The sequence below is a fragment of the Diadema antillarum genome, unplaced genomic scaffold, assembly GCF_040938485.1.
Source record: "Diadema antillarum isolate AM-2024a unplaced genomic scaffold, OU_Dant_1.0 seq00001774_RagTag, whole genome shotgun sequence".
NCBI lineage: Eukaryota > Metazoa > Echinodermata > Echinoidea > Diadematoida > Diadematidae > Diadema > Diadema antillarum.
Window position 1 is genome coordinate 610,894 of NW_027272455.1, and position 22,086 is coordinate 632,979.

A 22,086-nucleotide genomic window follows, 5' to 3' on the forward strand; every position below is an offset into this window, starting at 1 on the left:
TCCGCATTGTATCATCATTTACTGGTGCCAACCAGGACCATCCCTGTTTTTGCATTGTTTTATTATTTTTTCTTGTACAGTTATGTTACAGATTTAGTTATTTGGTTATTTGGTTAATTGCATAGCATTATACAACTTTTTTTTCTTTCTTTTTTTTCCCCAGTAAATTTATGTACCTTCATTGTACTTTTTCATAATTATTTATTTTTATTTTTCTTTCTTTCTTTCTTTATTTATTATATATATTTTTTTGGGTTTTTTTTTGGTTTTTGTTTGTTTGTTTGTTTGTTTGTTGTTGTTTTTTTTTGTCGATATGTAATCTCAAATGTATAATTCACATGGTTATCTCCAATACCCTGATTGGGTGACATGAGATAAATAAAATTGTCATTGTCATTGTCATTGTCATTGTCCTTGTCATTGTCATTGTCATTGTCATTGTCATTGTCATTGTCATTGTCAGTACGGTATTCGCTGAGAAACAAAAGGGACTCTTGGATAATGTAAACCCGATTCATCTCATCTAGATGCAGGACCGGCCCAACCGGCGGGGGGGGGGGGGGCATTTTATTTTTTCAAAAGCTATGGTAGTAGGGTGTGACTTTTGCACTTTTTAAGACCTTTTTTCTCCACTTTTTTTGTGTGCAGGAAATGATATAAGGTTTGACGTTGTTTTTTTGTTTGTTTGTTTGTTTTTTGTTTCAGGCGATGTTGGTAGTGGCAGCCAAAACTGTGAAGACCTTTTTTTCTCTTCTAGTGACAACCTATTTGGGAGGGAAGTGTCAAAATTCCCCACCCCTCCATCAAACGAATCTACGTCCCTGTTCCCATTAAGTCGGCCCCCTCACTCAGTTGAAAAACGTTGATCCGGCTCTGCGATAATTTGTAAAATTGATAATTCTATAAAGCAAAACTTTAACAGCAGTTCTTTTCTTCATATTTGTGTGTACATTTATGTGTTTGTTTGTTTGTTTGTTTATTTGTTTGTTTGTTTGTTTGTTTGTTTGTTTGTTTGTTTGTTTGTTTGTTTGTTTGTTTGGTTGGTTGGTTGGTTGGTTGGTTGGTTGGTTGGTTGTGCTGTTCATAGCGTGCACTTTCCGTTTTTATTAGGACGTGTTTCTTTTTTTTTTCTTTCTACGGCATCTGTATCTGGTTAAGTGATTGTAAAGTCATATATTATTATATTAAAAAATAATCAGCAAACCAGTACATGGCTGCATACATTAGTTGTCTATCGATAATTTGTCAATCAACAGCTTGATCAATTTGAAGCTAATTTACAAGAAGGGCTGTTGTATAAAATGCTAAAGCGATTAAAATAATTCATGGAGATGCAGAAAACTCTATGCCGGAATTTCATGCCCCTTCTTGATTTGACAGTTCAGCACATTGCCAGCACAGTCTTTTGCGTAGGTATGCAAGGAAATAAAAAAGAAAGAAAGAATAAAGTTGGAAACAGCGATGACTCAGCCCGATAAATATTTCGTCCATCTTTAATCGGTAAATCCTTCGATTTCTATTCAAATCACAACTCGGAATTCTTGCTTGTACCATCGCTAACTGCTGCACACGAACCTGCGAAACGCGGCCGAGCTCGCAATCCCAAGCTAGCTTTCCACACGGGCAGAAAGTCGCCGAAGCTCTACGCCCACTCAAATCTGTGTAGCAAACACGCTTCGCACATAACGTATGTGTACGAGTAGCCAGAAATAATCAGGAAACCTCAATTTTCCATGACGTCAACTAGAGCTGGCGCTAGACCACAAGCGCAATTTTGACGAGGAAAACGGCAAGAGAACGAAGGTCAGAAAGCGTAGGAAAATGGCGTCCGTTCCGAGTGTGAAAACTGATTCTTGGTACATCGCCTTGTTGGGCCTAAGTGAAACATTTAGGACTGCTAGCCCGCCGAAAATCAAGCATTGCATTCACTGCATGCAGTCAATTCTGCAGTTCAAACCACCGCCTCACATCGAAGCTAGAACTCATCTACAGATGGGCAGTTTATTGTTCACGCATACGAAGAACATTGATTTAGCGCGGACTCATTTGGACAAGGCTGTGAGTACACTATTTTCACTCGTTTTCATTTCCTCGAGCTCTACCATCACGTATGCTTTGTCCAGTTGTACTGGATGTAATCTCTAAATATGAACTATCTAGTTAGACATTTCTTGAAGTGCCAGTATCGTTTGTTCTCTTTGAATTTTGAAATAAAACTTGTTTGTTTTCGCATCTTTCTTCACAGTGGGCCATGGCACAGAGTGTATCCTTTCCATAGCAATGTGTATACCGTATGAGACGCAACTGCTGTACAGAGTGCGTGTATTATGAATGAGCCAAGTCGCTGTGTGTGATTCAGTGCGGCCGTAGGGTCAAGTATGCTCGATGTGCAGCAAGTAGCGGTAGTGAGTGTACTTTGTCAATGCTCCCGGACGCTGCTGGTCACAAGATCGTAGCTGTAGGTCAATGAAAATGAAAGCGATAAATTGCTCTGATACAGTTTATTCCACTCTTCAACTTCCTTGTATGTAAAATTGCTGTCAGATTGTACAAATAAAGTTAGGTGATTTTTTTTTCATGTTAAAACTATTGAATATTATAATCTTTTCAAATTGGCAACAATGTATAAGGTACATGATTTGAAAGATATGCCAGCAACAACGAGATCCTATGATCATTTTCAAACATTTCTGGTGCTATTATCACTATTCCCAGTTATCATTCATATAAACCTTAAAATACTTAGTAACTCTGTAAATACATGGAAGAAATGTCGCAAAATGTAATAATTTGCAAGAGTTGTAACTTATGTAAGTGTAACCAATTTACAAGAACCCCCATGGTATCCCTACCAGTACCACCGACACTAGTCACTACAACTTACAAGTAAGTAGCCTACAGAGCTACAGTACAGTTCACAAAAGAAATGAAGTGCTACTTGGCTACATGGCTACTTTGTTTGAACCAAATTTAGTATGGATGGATTTTAATCATGATTTAAAGCTTGAAGATCACACCTGGACAGTTCTAATTTCTATTTCATCTCTCCTGAATCCCATTCATAAATTTCTGTCAAATCCGAGGCAAAATGCACATCAATTCATTATTATGTACAGAGTAGTTCAATTTTGATCAAAATGAATGTACATAACAAGTTACCATGTTCAGACTTTTGTCTGCTACAGCTTGATGCAACTAAATATCTTGACATTGTACTGCTATTTGGAGATGCTTTCTTTTTCAAGTCTTTGTGAAGTCGGCTCCTATCACATTGCATTACTTTGCAATTGCAGGATCTTGATCTTGATGGTGTACGTTGATCAGCCCTGGTAGAGCAACACTCAACTTTGGTTCATAGGAGATTTGCTTCCTTTGTTTACAGTAATAGTATTCCTGTGAAAGGTTATTTATTGCCACACTGTGGTAAAGGAGACATCATGATACCTGTGGTTGTCTGTTAATCATTTGGCGCATAGGTGAGACGCATGAATTGCTCGAGGCATTGGAACAAACCTTTGTTTGTATGTATGGCTGTGCAAAGATGAGTTACCTGTCAATATGCATGATGTAAAAATGTCAAAATAGACAATTTTTACAAAAGCTGACATTTTAAGTGATGTAAAAACTTCTTATGAAATTCAACATTTGATAGATGATAAGCCATCAGAATGTATTCCATGTACTTGATTCCTTTGTCATGTATCTGTAATAGGCCAAAGACCATGAATGTTATGCAGCAGTTCTTTGTTAAACTTCTGATTTTGTTGTTTGAAAGACAGAAGTACAGTGCAAAGGTATGTTGCATCACTCGTTTTGATACTTTTTTACATCAGTCAAATTTCAGCAAGTTGCAAATAAGATTGAAGACATGGGACATACATGTAATACCAGTATTGACAGTCTCTGCCTTGTGTTCATGTGTATCTACAATGTAGATAGAATGAATTATTTTTTTTTACTGTGTAAAATCAATCAATGTGCACAGTGCGTTTTGTTGTATGATCCCACTTTCACTGACACAGATCTGATAGTCATGTTACTCAGTCATGAGTGATTATTTGTACATATTCTAACTGCATGCAATCATGATTCTTGATTGAGTTCAATGAAAGTTCCTTGACAGATAATCATACAGATTCCCAACTTTGATGAAGTCAAGTTTGAAGCTGCCAGTCTTCTTGCGAGTATACATGAGCAACAGGTAATACAAAATTGTACCATACACTGCTCTTGGTGTAATGAGACATATTATGCACATGGCATTATCATATCTAGCCCTTGTAAAGTGCATGTACTGAATTTAACTCATCCGCAGAAAGAGTGAATGAAAGTGTAACTACACTTACTTGCAACATTTTCATCAGTCTTCAACTGGCCAGTCGCCAAAATATCAGTGTCTGTATGCTTTTACACGCTCACTTTTCTCTGCATTTAAATAAACTTGATGAAATGTATAACGTAAAATGTAAAAAGAAAGAAAGAAAGAAAAATAATAATTTCCCTATAGTGAAATGTCATGGATATCAGGCAAGATAGCCAAGCTCTGTAATATTGACCTCAAGATTGGAGAGAAGCTCTTTGTTTCTAAAGTCCCACCCCCCCCCCCCATATAATGATGTTGTGTACCTTAGACTGCTTTTTCCCCCTTGCCTCTTGTACATTTGTAGTTTCTTTCTAATCTTTGTTATCATTTTGCTACAACAGTAAATTTCTCACCGTTGAAGTTTTGTGGCAAGGCAAGTGTAGAACATGAAATAATTTTTCAAATTAATGATTCTTACATCAAGTTGCTTTTATAGCAGCTGATTGACAAATTGCCTTTGATGGATGTGTAAATATACCGGTAACCACTGATTAGTGTTTTCAAGTAATAGCCAAGAAATGAAATCATAGGCATACATATGCACAATGAACATGCATATCATGGCCATTACTAAAAAACAGTGAATAATAGGTCATTTACAATTTGTATGTGGATGAAGGGCAGTTTATCAGACTGTTGTGCCACAGTGATTAATGGTAGAATGAACAAAAAAGGTAAATAGAAAATAAATGACACAGATTTGGTTTATCAGGGAGAGTTTAGTATTGTTGATTTCTGCTTTTAGCTTTTGGATGTACAATGGAGGTACACATAAGTTCTGAGTCATTAAACAGCAACATACTCAGTTACCAATATATGGGACTACTATGGCGCCAGTCAGAGATGCTGAATGGTAATTGGCTATTGCCACCATGTGTCAATTCAGTAGATACGATACCTTTTTAGCATGGGAATCTGGATTTTAGTGCATCTTTGGGAGTGGACATTGGAAAAATACAAGTAAGTTATAAATGAGACATGACAAATTAAAAGTTATGGGTATTGTGAGGTTGAGTACATGTTTGTCATCGCAACTTGATTTGCAACACTTTCTTTTATTCTGCAGAATCAGTTACATCAGGCCAAACAAATCCTGAGGAAAGCCATCAGCATTTCACAACAGGCTGCATTCTGGCGGTGTAGATTACTCTTTCAATTAGCAGTAAGTTCCAGCATTACTCCAGCAGACTGTGTTAGCTGTACAGAGAGCATAAAAGACAACTACATTTGTATGACATGTATATTCTCTGAGTTGACAATACCTTGTTTCTCAAAATCTTTAATTTTCGGGAGAGAAAAAAAATGCAACATTTTTGCCAAATAACATCAATGTAGACCTCAAATAAAGTAGACATCTTATTTTAGATTACAGTTTGTTTTGGATTTGTTATTCAAAATTGAGTAAGGAGGTCTTTTAATTTGAACTGTACAGCCAGAATTTTTGGCATGCATTTAAATTTCGTGAATTTCGCAAGAGCCAAGATTCACTAAACTAAAATACGGACAAAAGTTCTTGCCGACACTACAATGCATTGGATTTCAGCAGCAATTCACGAAAATTTAATACAGCAAATATTTCTTGCTTTACAGCATGCCAATTGAGATATGAGGTCTTTTTACCCCAATGACTTAATGTACCAATAGTGCTGGAATTACATCTGTGTTGCTAATCTAGGAATTAGTTGTAAGTAAGCAATCAAGAGACTTTTGTCAATTCTGTGAAAAAAGAAGTGATTATTCGTGAACAAAGAGCTTTATTGAAAGATAATTGTTTACTCCACCTTGTGAAGCACTAAAAATTAATAGTTAAAATGTACGGCACATCAAGTGTTGTATGTGTGCCATCAACACACAGCTGAGTCATATTCAGATTAGACATGAGTGGCAAGTTCCTACTCATTCTTCAAACTCACATCAAGTGATGAGATCTCTAGTTGCTGGTATGAATAAGATAACGAAGTATATACAGTTATAGTGTAAATCCTATAATTACTGCTGTCAATTTTTTCCCCCTATTCCCCCAAATGATTGGCTGTTATATGTCTTCTCATGGTAATACAGCAGTGTAGACACTTTAAACCCCCAAAATTTACCATGAATTTTTTATGTTGGTACTCCTGTGGCTCTCACACATGGAAACATCAGAAGATTTGCCACAAAAAAAGGGGGAAATTGTAATTACCGTACGTATGATGTGGACCTTAATGAATGGACGTGTTACATGGCTCTACCTTCCCCTTTCATTTGTTCATAATTCAATAACCTTGACTACTTGGCTGAAGTACCAATACTGTTATTTTTGTGCCATGCAGCAAATCCATGCACATGAAAAGGATTTTGTCTCAGCGTGTGACCTGCTACGAGTTGGGGCTGAGTATGCTGTGGTGGTTGGCTCGGTCTACACACAAGCCTTGTTCCTACTCAGCCAGGGAGTTGTAAGTGTTGCCACAGTTTTGTTTGTTCTTTCATTTGTTTGTTTGTTCATTTGTTAGTTTGCTTTTTTGTATGTTTTTATGCCTTCGCCACGAAGTGGTGCCGGAGGCATTATGTTTTCGGGTTGTCCGTCCGTCCGTCCGTCCGTCCGTCCTTCCGTCCGTCCGTCCGTCCTTCCGTCCGTCCGTCCGTCTTTCCGTCCGTCCGTAATGAATTTTGTGGACAAGGTAACTATCAAAAGCTGTTGAGGTATCCTAATGAAACTTGCATGTATGTGTATTAGGGGGTGAAGTTGTGCCTATCAACTTTTGGGTGCACGTGCTCAAGGTCAAAGGTCAAAAGGTCAAGGTCAAATACATAAAATTTCACTATTTCCACCATATCTATGCAATGCCTGAAGATATTTTCTTGTAACTTAGTGTATGCATGTATTACCCAATTTAGATTCTCTGGTGAAAGTTTGGGTCATGAGGTCAAAGGTCAAAGGTCAAAAGGTCGAGTAAAAGTATTAAAACTTCTTTTTTTTCTCTGTAAATTGGAAAATTGTTCAAGGTACAGTTGTATCTTCATGGAACATAGTATATATACATGTACTGACTGGCAGTGATTATCTAGAGAATGTAGGGTTCATGGGTCAAAGGTCAGGGGTCAAAGGTCAAGTGCAACACTTCAAAATTTTACTATTTCCCTCATGTTCATGCAATGCCAGCAGGATTAGTATTTTTTTTTACACTTGGTGTATGCATGTGTAACCTAATAGAAATTCTCTGGAGAGTTTTTTTTCTTTTTCTTTTTTATTGCCTCAAAGGTCAAAAGGTCAAAGATCAAGTGAAAGTGCTGAACTAACTTTTTCCTCCATATCTCAGAAGTGGCTCAATTTATTGGGAAACTTACTGCATATCTATGCATGTTCTACCTGAAAGTCATTATCTTATGAATTTTAGGGTCAAAGGCCAGATGAACATGGTAACAATTTACTATTCAGTACAGAAATTGCACTTTTTCTCCATACCGGTACCATGAAAATTACTCAATGCATAAATGTATGAATGGGTCAAAGTCAAGTTAAAGTCCTTAAATCCCCAAATACATGCTCTCCTATTCATCCAATTAAACCAAGGTCAAGGAAGGTGAACATTCAACACATTTGTGACAAACTTGTCATTTCAATATTTTGCCAGTTTTGTGAAAATGTAATCACACATTGTCCACATGTACTATCTAGACCTATTAGGAGAATCATGCATTATGGCGGAGGCATAACAGTCGCCATAGCGACATTTCTAGTTTATTATTTGTGTTTGTGTTCTTGTTTGTGTTTTTGTGTGTGTTGGGTTGTGTAAGCTTTACGTAGGGTTCCTGGAACTAAAAGCTTTAAATTTTCAATTTGCACTGGAGCACTGAAAGCTTGATGGACAGTACTATTAAAGACTCTGAAACTTGTAAGGTTTGATAATTTACATGTGTACCTCCTGTGTTTTAAAATGATGACACTCAGTTTTTCATAGTTTGATGCATTGTTGATGAATAGTAGATGTGGTCCTAGCTACTATTAGTTCTCTCTCTCCCTTTTTTTACTGGGTGAGCGTGGTATTACATGCTCAGTGACACTTTTGTAGAAATGCAATCAATATTCCCTGTATTTCATGTCTATTCATCCTATTCCCCAACAGTTGTTATTAGTAGACAAGAAGTACGGGGAGGTGGACCCAGTGCTGTCGCTGTGTGGTAATGTCATCGGGTCCTACCAGGGCACGCCAACCAACAAGGAGTCCCTCAAGGTCTACTTCATGGTGCTGCAAGTCTGTCACTATCTTATGGCAGGACAGGTGAGGAGTTGGGGATCTGTGGCAGTAAGAGAGATACAACTTACAGCACAAGTCCACCTTCATACACCTGTGGGTTGAGTGAATGCAGCAGTATTAACAGAATACATCTGTGAAGGTTTCAGGAAAATCAGAAAACCTTTTCAAAAGTTATGAAGTTTCATAGTTTCTGCTCAGTCACTGCTGGATGAGAAGGCTACTACAGCTTGTGATGTCACATTTGTGCAATGATATAAAGAAAATGTAAAGCAAATTCAACATATTTTCACTTTTCTCGCATAATAAAAGAACACTTGACTTGCCTCTCTCAGAGGGTGGGGGAATAATATTACTTAACATACGTCAGTGACAAGTCGAGGAAATGTGCACTTTTTTCAAAGAATAAAATTTTGTGAAATTCTCTTTATATTTTCCTTATATCGTTCTATGCATGTAACATCATACACTGTAGTAGTCTTCTCATCCAGCAGTGACTGCGCAGGTACTTTTACAAAAAAATCATAACTTTTGAATGGATTGTCTGATTTTCCCCAAACTTTCACTGACGTGTTCTACTAATATTGCTGCATTCACTGAATCGACATGTATATGAAGGGACTTGTCCTTTAAGTTTAACTGTCAGGGGCCAGTGCTTCACATTGTAATGTTATTTACTGCATGGATAAATTTACTGTATGGGCCATATTTTGTTTTTATGTGTGAGTGCAGATATTTTGCAATTCGGGAAGTGGGCAAAATGTTGCAAGTCTGTATTAATTTGTGATTCCGATCCACAGTCATTAGCATGAGTTAACTAGATTGCATACCACTAGCAACTAAGTTCTGAATTACTGCATGCATTACTGTGGCAAAACCTGTGTACATTGCATTCATTGATGAGGGGTACTACTTTGGGCCAATCATTGGGTGATCAAAACCATCATGTATGGAAAAATGATGATTTGCAGCAAATAATTCCTTTATGGGGAATTCCACTCTGAAAATTTGTTTGGTTAATACTTTGGGCCTGTGTTAGTTTACTACCAATGCTTACCACGAGCAACCTGTTCTGAGTCACATATCACTTGGGCTATACCTGCATATACTGCATTCATTTTACAGGGGTAATACTTTGGGTCATTGTTAGTTTCCGCCAATCAATGGGTCATCAATGCCATCATGTTTGGAATGATGATGGTCTTCAACAAATGATTCCTTAACCCATTGAAGATGGCAGGTGTCTATGGGAAACTGTGTTAAAGCAAAATCAGCTCGTCCACATGTTTAAGGGGATTTCCACTCTTTTTTTTTTTTTTTTTACTTACGTAGAAGCAGAGGAATGGGACAGTGAAAAGTCTCCCATGGGTGGTCTTTGTAGACATGTATTTATGGCTGAGCATTGGGATGCCATCAGGAGAAGCTGTCCATATAAACTCACTGTATCTTTCTTTGATTATGTCCACAGGTGAAGAGTGTCAAACCTGCTCTGAAGCAACTCCAGCAAGCCATTCAGAGTGTCACCGTGTTACAGAGTGAAGGAGGTACGTCAAGTCTGTGCACATACTTTGCCAGTCCAGGTTGAATTGATGCAGTCAATCATGGGAACATGCATTGCATATGATACTTTGCTCTCATTTACAAAGCGTGCTAGTGTTCTCTTGAGAGATGGTATATTGTATCTCAGGTCAGCAGCAGGGTAGTGTGCTTGCATGACAATCCTAATTACAGCAAACCACATGATTCAAATTATAGTAGCTTGCTACTGATATGCACTGAAGACGTGATTATAATACTGTGAAACCAGACAGATTCTGACATGAAACTGTCACGAATTGGAGCCAACAGCCTTTTTTTTTGCAGCATGAAACTGTCATGAAATGTTACTGCATTCAGTGCATTGTGTATACAGACACTTATGCATGCGTTTTACTTTCGTAAATATTGACTCCTCACAAAATTTTGAAAGTTTCATGCACACAAAAATGTCTGGTTTTACAGTACTATATGTAAGTGATGTACAACTGTGAGTGTGTTGATGTGATGCAGTGGGCATGTGAGGGTGTTTGCCAGTGTTGCTAATAAGCTCACAAAGCACAACTTTAAATCATGTATTATTTGATTTGCATGACAGGTCTATCGTATCAAAACTAGCACTAATATGACTTCAGTCAATGGGATTTTACCTTGCTGCATGATTTGTTGGTATCAAGTACCACATCAATGATGTCAATGTTGGCCAATAGTAATACAGGCGCACATCGCAACTCGCTGACATGACAGAAAATTTTATACGGCTCCATTTAACAGATGATCATCTTGTGTACCTCATCACATGTAGTATTAAGTGTGCTGAAGATTTGGCTGTCTTGTGTGTTGTGTGTTGGGTAGGAACTGTACTGAGTGCATTTTGTATGAAATGAATACAAGGTCATGTGACCTGGTTGTACATTCAGGGAACAATTTTCCTGGCATCAGCTGAAATTGCTAATCAAATATTAGTGTGAAAATTTTCCCCTGACATTCACCATTGGTCACATTCTAGAACTTGTCTTGTGACAATAACATATTTCTTATATGGTTGTGTAGGATGTTATGAAGCCACCAGTAACACTTTGTTTGTATGTTCTGTACAGATGAATCAGGAAACCCTGCAGATCAGTTCCACTGGCTACCCAAAGAACACATGTGTGTCTTAGTCTACCTGGTAAGTGCTTCATGTTATTGTTTTTACAGTTGGACCACTGTGAGGGTTCCTCTTGATCTGTCAGTGCCCCAAGATGCGTTAGACATCACATTCTTTAAAAGATACAGTGCATATTTATTGAGTGAAATATGTATTCTTCTCAGTATCACAACATTTTGCAAGCAGGAGAGGAAGAGATTAAAAGAAAAAGGTACGGTGACAAAAATCAAAAGTATAAAATGATGATGTCTCAAAAAGTACCATATTAAAGGGATAGTACAGTATTGGTGGAGATGAGAATTGGGCTTTTAACTGTTTGCAAGATACCAAGAAAACACTTATGAAATAGTACAGAGCATACCATTCTAAGAGGAATTCAAAGTTTATATGATTAACATCAGGTTTGGAATGACTGAAACATCCAAAAACAAAGTAAAACAAAGCGATCGTAATAAAGTGTGGGTCCCACACTTATTAGAATCGCTCTGTTTTGGATATCTCAGCCATTTCAAAACCAATTTTCATCAAATAAATGTTGAATTCCTCATGGAATTACATGCTCTTTCGTATTTCATAAGAGGTTTCTTATTATCTCACCAAAAAATGTTAGAAACCTGAAATTAGGTCTCAACCAAAACTATATGATCCCTTTAATGCAAAGCAACAAAATCATTTGAAAAGGTGGAAAAGCTGGAAAGAAATGCGCTTTGCTGAACTTTGTGGCCAGCTAAATATGCATCAGTTAATATTTTACAGACTCCCTCTAAAATATTTGTACATCAATATTCATCAAGTCATCGTTTTACTAGCGTATTTACTTGAGACAAAACACCTGTCCTTTATGTATCATTGATGTGAAATAGCTACCATCAGCCATAATTATTGTGCTCTTAACAAATCAATTTCATTGCGTAGAAGCATCCCTTTGATGGAATTGATAGTAGGGTGATGAAAGTGCATTTCCTGTGATGTGAAGTCCCAAATATCTGGACCCGTATTTCTGTGGGATTATTCATGCTAAAGATGATTCATGCTACGTGGATTAAATAAATGTAGATATCATGCAGTTATTGTGGAATGGGGGTGGGGGAGCATATTTGAAGGCAGCATACCAGAGTCCTGATTGCTTGATGATCCATGTCTATCCAACAGGTCACAGTGATGCACTCGATGCAGGCCGGCTACATGGACAAGGCACAGAAGTACACAGACAAGGCCCTGCTCCAGATCAGCAAGCTGAAGATCCTGGACTCGCACCCCATCCTCTCCTCCTTCCAACTGATGCTGCTGGAGCACATCATCATGTGCCGACTCGTCATGGGCCAAAAGTCACTGGCGGTGCAAGAGGTGAGATGATGCAGGCTCTGATATTTCTCCTCAGCATCTCTGGAGGGGCAAAATGTTATCAAATCGTGTTTTGGTAGCAGAGCTCGAACCTTTCTTGTTCTATCATTCCGTAGTGCTACTGGCTCTATGACTGCAACATCATTTGCAAGACGCAAATGTTGATTAATGTTGATGTGCGAATAGGGCTGTGTGTTGGCAGTCATTATTAGTACAAGATCTTTGGACTGTGCTTATTTCTTTTAATGCTTAATGAACACAGTGAGAAAGAAAGGGACTATGGTGACTTATAAACAGATTCAAAGCCCTCATTTTTGTCTCGCCCACCGGAGGTGAAGGCGAGACTAAGGGATCCAAATGGCGTCCGTCCGTCGTCCGTCCGTCGTCCGTCCGTCGTCCGTCGTCCGTCCGTCGTCCGTCCGTCGTCCGTCGTCCGTCCGTCGTCCGTCGTCCGTCACAAATGTTAAAGTTTACCTGCAAGACTCTCTTATGATGCATAACTTGGCAACTGTTACAGCAATGGCAGCCACACTTGGGTGATAGAAGCACTAGGGGTATCTTCATGTTATGGTGTTGTCAGAGGTCATGTGATGAGGTCAAAGGTCATTTGAGGTCATATATTAAAGGGTATGTGCAAGACCCTCTTTTCTATGTTAAAGTTTACCTGCAAGACTCTCTTTTGACAAATAACTTCACATAAGTTGCTTGGATTACAACCTAACTTGGGTCATATATGCACTGGGGGTACCTTCATGTTATGGTGCCGTTGGAGGTCACAGGATACGGTCAAAGGTCATTTGAGGTCATACGTTAAAGTTTACTTGCAAGACTCTCTTATCACTCGTAACTCGACACATGTTGCTACAATAGCAATCAAACTTGGGTGATGGATGCACTTGGGGTACCTTCATGTTATGGTGCCGTAAGAGGTCACATGATAAGGTCAAAGGTCATTTGAGGTCATACGTTAAAGTTTACTTGCAAGACTCTCTGATCACACATAACTCAGCACATGTTGCTACAATGGCAATCAAACTTGGGTGATGGTAGATGTCTCTTGGGAAGTTGAAGGTAACCACAAGGTCAAAGGTTACAGACAGGGGTCAACGAACTTATAGGGCCGAATGTTAAGTTTTTAGGGTGCATTTCGTTTATGGCTCATAACTTTTGATCCCTTTGTCCATTTGTGACCAAACTTGGATGGAACATGTCCCTTGGGGAGGTGAAGGTCGTCACAAGGTCAAAGGTCACAGACAGGGGTCAACAAACTTTCAGAGCCCAATGTTATGTTTTTATGGCGCGTTGTGATTGTGGCTCATTACTTTTGATCCCTTTGTCCGTTTGTGACCAAACTTGGATAGTAAATGTCCCTTAGGGTATTGAAGGTCACCACAAGGTCAAAGGTCATAAGCAGGTCAATTGACTTCTGGGAGTTATAAAAAATATTAATTCCTTGTACGCGAATGGGCGAGACACAATTTGGCGATTGCCTTGTTTTTTTTTTACATTCGTTTGCATAATCAGGGGAAGTTCATCAACCTTTATCTTCACACCTTGTTGTAAGCTGGTGCATTGACACGTTAATGGCAGAAAAAGTTTTGCCAACTCTCAATTTAGAACTTGAAGGGGGCAGTATGTGGGATGACTTTTAGTAGAGTGAAAACCATTTTGGTTCTAGTTTTGATACTTTAGATGCATCCATGGGTCTCTAACATATCCATTAAACTTCTTGTAGCGTAGCATTCCTCATAGGCTTACAGATTGTTCCTGTATTAGGCATGAAAGAAAAAAAAAAAGATACAGAGTCTTAATTTTAGTTCATACATTCAGTTGAGAAGCAGAGTGTTGATGTTTCCTATGCCAGACCTAAACAACGAAAGTCACACAACAAGTGCATCAGAAGGTGCATCTATGTGATTATATCCTACTTCCTTTTTGCTCATTTGCAATGAAAATACTAACAAGTATGTTGGCATGCCCTGTCATCAGTGCTCATTATAATTTCTGTACAGATTTCACAAGCCTGCCAGGTGTGTTCCCAGAACCCGCGGCTCTTCAACTTGCACAGAGCACAGCTGCACACTCTGCTAGGTCTCTACTCCATGTCCATGAACTGTATGGACAGTGCTGAGGCACAGTTCAACACAGCACTAAGGGTGAGTGAAGCCTGCATGACGCCAGTTTGTACTCTTGGTGTATCCTCACCCATGGCTTATTGTGAAGAAAACTTCATGCAAAACACTTCTGTGTATTGTTAGATAACAATAAACTGTGTACCCTTTTTTATGCTAATATATATATATATATATAAATGCATTTCATCAGTGTATCAAGGGTAAACTCCATGATCTGAATTCTGTCATAAAATCATGCAACAAAGTTACAACAGAGAGAGCTGATATATACATGAATTCTATGTTCTGATTCTATTTTCCAAAAATATTGCTCAAGGATAGGCATTCTTTGGAGACCCCATGCATTTCTTAGTGAGGATAAGCAGGAAGTACCAAAGTAAACCTATAAGAGGGAGGGGGTGAGTTTTTTGTTTCTTCTGACAATGGGAGGCATGATCAAGAGAGGAATGATGTAAGCTTTAAAAAAAAAGAGTGTCCAGCCATCCTGATAATAGGGTTTTTGAATGGGAGTAGAAAACAATAGGTCAAGTGGAGAGGAGGAGGAAGTATTATGGTGGTGTTGACTGACTCATGAATAGAGAAGGTTTTTTTTTGAGAGGAGGATCTTAATTAAGAGTATGTGAAGTTAAATAGTGGCACCAACTAGATCGAGAACTACATTGGGTGTATCATTTTCAACTGCAATTAAAACAGCATGTTATACAGACAGATTGTGTAACAAGATATAATGAGATTTGATGCATGTGTTTGCTTCTTCCTCTGTTTGTGTGTGTGTGTGTGTGTTTGTGTTTGGGGGGGGGGGGTGGGGGTGGGGGGTGGGGGGGCAGTGGGAGATGAGTGAATGAAATAAATTGGTGAGAATCCAAAATTGAAATCAGGTAATCAGAAGTCATTGACATTTTAGACCATTATGTGAATGTACTGTAATAGGGCCATATAAAATGTTTGTACTTTCATTTGTTTTGCTGGATAAAATATTCATGTCTGTGACCTGCATCTTCATTTCAGGGCAGTGATTTACAAGGCAAAATGAACCTTTGAAAATCAGTAATCTCAAAATAAAGTGACATAGTCAATGTAGCATCTGGAAGGTTAGCATTGAAACTTGCGAATCGAAGATTGTTCAGGTTATCTCAATGAATCAGTTTTCTGCCAAAACAGAGAAAGCACTGATGGGTTCTGTGGGACAATGTTTGATTTATCATGCTGACTTGTCTTTTGTTTCAGTCTGTGTTCAACAGTTGTTGGATGTATAAGGCTAAAATTTGTCTCATTTTTAAAAAATCTCTTTTCAACAGTTAACAACACAAACAGAGCTGTGGCAGTTCATTTCCCTCAACCTGGCAATAGTCTACCTCCGGTCTGGCAGCAGGCAACAAGAGGTGAGGAGAGAATACAATATGTTTGGGAGACATCCAACAAATTCTCAAAGTGAAAGACCTCTTGTAGCTGTGATATATACAGTGGACTCCTGTAATTATGAAGTCCTTGGGACTGGCAATTTTCTTTCGTTATATCGAAATTTCGTTGTAACCAAACAAATCAACAATAAAATACATAAAGCAAATAATGTTGCAGCCTGAATTTTTACTTCATTGTAGCCGGAATTTCATTATAATCATGTTCGTTAAAACGGGAGTGCACTGTATGGAATATTAAGCATTTTTCTGCCCATCTTTGCCACTTTTCTGCCTGTCTTTGCCACTTAAATGCAATGAATTTTAGGTTATAAGTTATGTACAGAGATTTAACTGCAAGAGGGACTTTTTTTTTATTTGTTTGTGATTGACTGAGGCACAGAAGGTCAAATTAGGCTATTAATCCAGGTGTAATACCTATTTTGTCATTTGTAAACACTAATGCTGTTGTCTATGATGCACAATTCACCACTTGGAATCAATTTTGATAATTGTAGTTTGACATCATTATATTTGTTTCAATTGTCATTATTTCTGATTCTGTAGACAGTCTTTACAGTATGACTGTTCCTTAGCTTTGTAGTTTTGGTGGCATCAAAGGGGAGTGCTCTGTTACAACAGACACTTGTCACAATAAAATCAGTTGAATGCATTTTTAGTGGCAATACCTATCTACATGTAGCTAACAGCAATTTTCAGAATCCATGCACTTAGAATCTTTTCTTTTTAAGCTTTAGGGCACATGTTGCTTGACTTTGTTTAAAGATGTGTATTTACAAAATATTCTGTGTCCATGACTTGCTTCTGGGGAAGCTACAGGATTGAAGAGTGGCAAGATGTAACAAAGACACATGTTGTCCCTGGGGTGACAAGACCTTGTGTCTCTCAAATTATTTCAGGAGATCAAAACAGTATTTTCATTTTTGCAATATTTGAGCAAAATAGTATTGTTGGTGTTGTCAAATAATGTAGAGACATTGTTTAAGATTACATTGATGATAGCATTGTTTAAAACTCAAATCAGTATTTTTGATATTCAAAATCGAGGTAGGAGGATTTTTTATATATGCCAGTTGAAATATGAAGTTTAGTCATTCTGGTGATGATGTACGAGTCAGGTGTAGGTAACAGCCAATGTGGCACAATGTTAATGATAGGAATAAGATAGGCTTAGTGTCAGGTTTCATATACTCGGTTACATAAAGAAACTTCAATACCCTACAGAGTATGGAACCATCTGTATATCTGTATATAAATATGAAGTTTAGTCATTCGGGTGACGATGTACGAGTCAGGTGTAGGTAACAGTCAATGTGGCACAATGTTAATGAAAGGAATAAGATAGGCTTAGTGTCAGGTTTCATATACTCGGTTACATAAAGAAACTTCAATACCCTACAGAGTATGGAACCATCTGTATATCTGTATATAAATATGAAGTTTAGTCATTCTGGTGACGATGTACAAGTCAGGTGTAGGCAACAGTCAATGTGGCACAATGTTTAATGATAGGAATACAGTGTAAGTGAGGCTTACCCCTTTGTGTCAGGTTTCGTATACTGGGTTACATAAAGAATCTTCAATATCCTACAGAGTACGGAATCATCTGTATATATGAATGTAATGTCAAAGATATCAGTAATGTAAAGTTTTTGTTTTGCTCTGCCTCTGTTTTTTTTCTCCCAATTCCACAGTTATTAGCACTCTTAGAGAGAGTAAACCCTGAGACAACACACATTCATGCACACAGTCTCAAAGCAGCCGGTTTCTATGTGAAGGGCTTGCAGGCTTTTTTCCAAGCCAAGTACAATGAGGCCAAGTAAGTAGCAATATCACTTGCCAAACAAAGAAAATTAATGCCATTTATCAAAAGTGCAATTGTCCTTGATGTGAGTGTGTTTCCATGTTAACACATTGTAATCTCTCAATGTTTGCACCGCAATGAAATTTAAAGGAATCTGGGATTCTGTAATCCAATGGACAGCAGGTTCTTACTTTCCTCAAAGATTTCCATCATTATTGTTTGTGCGGCATAGTGCAAATGAGCTGCGAATCTTTGTACTGGATAGTGCAGATGAAATAGAATGCCAGTTTGAGTTTTGTATTGATGTTTCATTGATCTGATGCATCAGATTGTTGAGACTAGTATTGGTAGTGTTCCAACAAAAGCGAGTACCTGGTAGACTGAAATGACTACGTTATGTCCCATCAGTATAACATACAATTTCATGAGTGTATTTTGTTCCATGTATTGGAATTAATAGGATGACATACTTTTTCAAATTTGTGTGTGTATATGCTCACCAGTGCTCACTTGTCTGCAGGTGTGTGTGTGTGTGTGTGTGTGTGTTCCTGTGTTGAGATACCAGTGAAATAGTTCCTGTGTTGGTGTTATTACTGTGTGTACTTTGCAGGAGATATCTTCGAGAAACGCTGAAGATGGCAAATGAAGAAGACTTGAACAGATTAACAGCATGTTCATTGGTTCTTCTCGGGCACATATTTCTGTCATTAGGAAATAACAGGGTAAGTGCGCTGTAGAGATGCCTACGTCAAATCTATCGTAACAAGGCTTGTCAAGGTTTGTTACTGCCATCAACGGAGTTTAGAGGTATAAGATTTTTGCAAGCAGTGGCTTCTGTTTGCATTCTACTATGGACTGATGGTTTTAAGTAAAATATGAATTGGAGAATGGTGTATTATGAAAAGAAGAGCTATGTATTGTTCCTACCTGTACCAGTGAGACACCAAAGTTTCTTTTCACATAAATGTCCCACCATCTGGACAGAGATACTGCAGCTTCATGTAATCATTCTTTCAGCATCAAACAAAGTCCACAGAAACACTGCACATCAATCGTACACAATGAACTGTATTTCCTGCAAGGACAAAAGAGTTTACTCTCTCTGATTTGGTAATCGAGTGATGTATTATGTTACTGTGCGGGATTAAGTATATATTGCAGGGCCTTAATTTAGTGCAGAGAATTTTGGCAAAGTTTCATGATAAAGGCATTTCCCTATCATAGATTGTTTACAAAAGAGGATACACGATACATTATGTGCTAAGTCTTCTTCTTCATCATCATCATCGTCGTCTTCATCGTCATCATCATCATCATCACCATCATCACCATCATCATTGATATACAATGTCTAATGAAACTTTGTGATTCCCCATCACATAGGAGAGTCAGAACATGGTGTTGCCAGCAATGCAGCTTGCAGGGAAGATTCCAGACATGCATATACAGCTCTGGGCCTCAGCACTCCTCAGAGGTAACAAATCATCAGTGAATGGTCTTTGACAGAGAGTCAAAACTTGTAGTAGTCTTTCATTTGCAAGCCCGCACATAAAGACTAGAGTACTAGTGTGTTCAAATTCTGTGCATACCTCTACCACAAAGGTTATTCCCAATATTAGCTTTTTTCCAAAATTGGCAAATGTGAGCAACAACAACAACTAGTGGGGGTAGACTGGATCCTGAGTTTTTAAATGTATTCAATAAGAACTTGGTAATTTTAAAGTTTCTTGAATTATCTACGGGAGAAAATATTTATAAATTTGAATGTGATGATGTCAAGAGATGATGTCATCACCTCATCTAAACTGCATACATGATTTTCACTATTTCATTATTTTTAGGGCATTGCTCTTAAAACATGGAGTAAACTTTCCCTGTCAATTTTAGGGCTTAAAGATGTAGTTAGTTAACATGTTGAGGACGGACTGATTTTGCTAAACACACGTTTTCCTTGGACACATGCCCCAGTATACTCAGGACTCGTCCTCAACGGGTTAAGGATGAGTCCTAAGTATACTTGGGCAGGTGTCCATGGAAAATGCATGTTGTAGCAATATTATTCCGTCCTCAACTGGTTAACGGGTTAATGGGACTGTAAACTATCTCACTGTTATTAAGTGCATACACTTTAAAAAACACCAAAAACAGAGCATGGTACTGATCACAATCAATTCTGCAATGGAGTTGCTAAATGAAAAAGAAAAAAATTAAGATGATGGAGTTGGAAATGTTTGGTAGATTTACTGTTGTTTTAGTTTGTAAGCTTAGCAACATGGTGCATTCTGCTTTGCTCCTCCCCCTCCAGATCTGTACCACATGACGGGGGACCCTGTGAGGCAGAGCGAGGGCTACCAAATGCACAGCTCCTTCTCACAACAGCTCCTGTCTGACCACTTCCAGTCCTCCCAGCAGCCAGAGCACAACCTCATACATGTAAGTTCTCCCAGAGTAACCTGCCCCTTCATTCCTTGGTAGGGTGCAATGTGAGAATTGGTGCAGGGAAGTGGACTCCCCTGATGGACCCCCCCCCCCCCCCCCATCAATTTTAGTAAGCTTTGATTGGGGATCGCATAACCAAAAATAGTGTGGCATATTCATTCTGCTCTTTCATTTTCTGTTTGCTACCATTAGCCATCTCATTTTGACTTACAGTTCCTAATTGTGCATGTTCACAGAATATCTGTACCTGTAGTCATGGAAAAGAATGAAAGAAAAAAATACTTGAAGCCCCTAAATCATGTTCCACAACAGTGCTGTTTCAGACGAATGAAGTACATTTACAAAGTCATTCGAAGAATGCTAACTTTTATAGATGTTATAGGAACAAGTGGGAAATGAAATGAACTCATAACATTATATCAACCAAAATCAAAGCCGTGTTGCCTCTCTCCTGTTTGAAGACCCGGTAGTGTGGGGATTCATGGGTGGCCTGATTCATTTACTGCCCTCTGGGGTATATTCGAAAACCACGAATAGCTCTGGTCAGCAAATATGTGCATCAAAGTGTTCACTAGTTGGTAAGAGTTGACGCCAGTGGAGATTCTTCAGGTGTGTGTGTCACAGAAATCAGTGATAAAGCATACACAGTTAGTGATGGGGATTCTCGAATATATCCAAGCCGGGCCAGCCTTCCCACTCCATGGATCCCCGTGCTACAGGGCCTTTAATTGTTTTCTTCTTGTGCACAATAGCGCCCATGTTATCAACGTTTCATCTGTTCTGTTGACAGTTATCACCAAGCAGTCCTTACACAATCCTATGATTTGTGCATATTTGAGCATGATACATTGGTCAAAGCTGAAAATATATGCCGACACAAAGTGTGTAGTGAAGGGTTCTTTAAACTTATGAACTCAGTCAACTGATTTAGAAACGTTCCATACTGTAAGATTCAATATGCCAAGAATCTTGTTTACTCAATCTTTTGATCATTTCAGTCATGAGACAATTTAACCACAGAGTAATATATACATTTCTATGATGTATTCATCTCAGCATTAGAAGTGGCCAGCTTTCCTCTTGAAGATATGACTAAAATGCTCTGTATTTGAGAGCTAACATGTGTCTATCTCTACATGGTTTTTGAGAGTATTGTCTGTTTCTGTTGCAGTGGACAGATGGACCTATTCCGCCACACCTCTTGCAGATGGACGGAGCCAGTACAAGCATTTTATAGAGCATGTTTCTATGCAAGCAGAGCTGCTATATCACAAAGACAAAAAAAATAGAATTGAAAAACCAGTTAACGGATGGACTCAGGGATGATGATGACAGAAGCGCTTTGGCTCTCCAAGATAATGGTGGGAAAAAAAGAACTTCTTTCCACAATATCTCAGAGAGGCTTTGCAGCAGTTGTCATTGTCAGATTGTAGAAGCAAGATGCATGTTGCTCCCGCTGATTGCTGCCTGCCTCTCTTGGTTAACAACCAGGATCTACGTCCTGCAAAACAAGGAGATGCAACGTTTTCCAGCGATTCAATTTGAACCTGGGACGGGAGACATCGCTGTTTTCCTTCGTTTGGAATGTTACTTGGCATTCCCCTGCAAACGAGGTTGTGGATGAAGCCGAGGTGCGATTGTGTGTACCATCTCGTTTACGGG

The 22,086-nt window shown here is 38.5% G+C and overlaps 1 protein-coding gene across 1 annotated transcript; it reads left to right on the top strand.

The window, feature by feature from the left end:
• Window positions 1–1,798: 1,798 nt before the first annotated feature.
• LOC139712235 (MAU2 chromatid cohesion factor homolog) lies at window positions 1,799–21,661 on the top strand. Its single transcript, XM_071624072.1, has 16 exons — window positions 1,799–2,058; window positions 2,246–2,263; window positions 4,136–4,201; window positions 5,430–5,525; window positions 6,676–6,798; window positions 8,470–8,625; window positions 10,067–10,142; window positions 11,235–11,305; window positions 12,437–12,631; window positions 14,641–14,784; window positions 16,062–16,145; window positions 17,876–18,000; window positions 18,596–18,707; window positions 19,369–19,459; window positions 20,291–20,418; window positions 21,596–21,661. Exons 1-16 carry the CDS (start codon window positions 1,822–1,824, stop codon window positions 21,659–21,661), a joined length of 1,788 nt encoding a protein of 595 aa, XP_071480173.1. The 5' UTR covers window positions 1,799–1,821.
• Window positions 21,662–22,086: the final 425 nt, after the last annotated feature.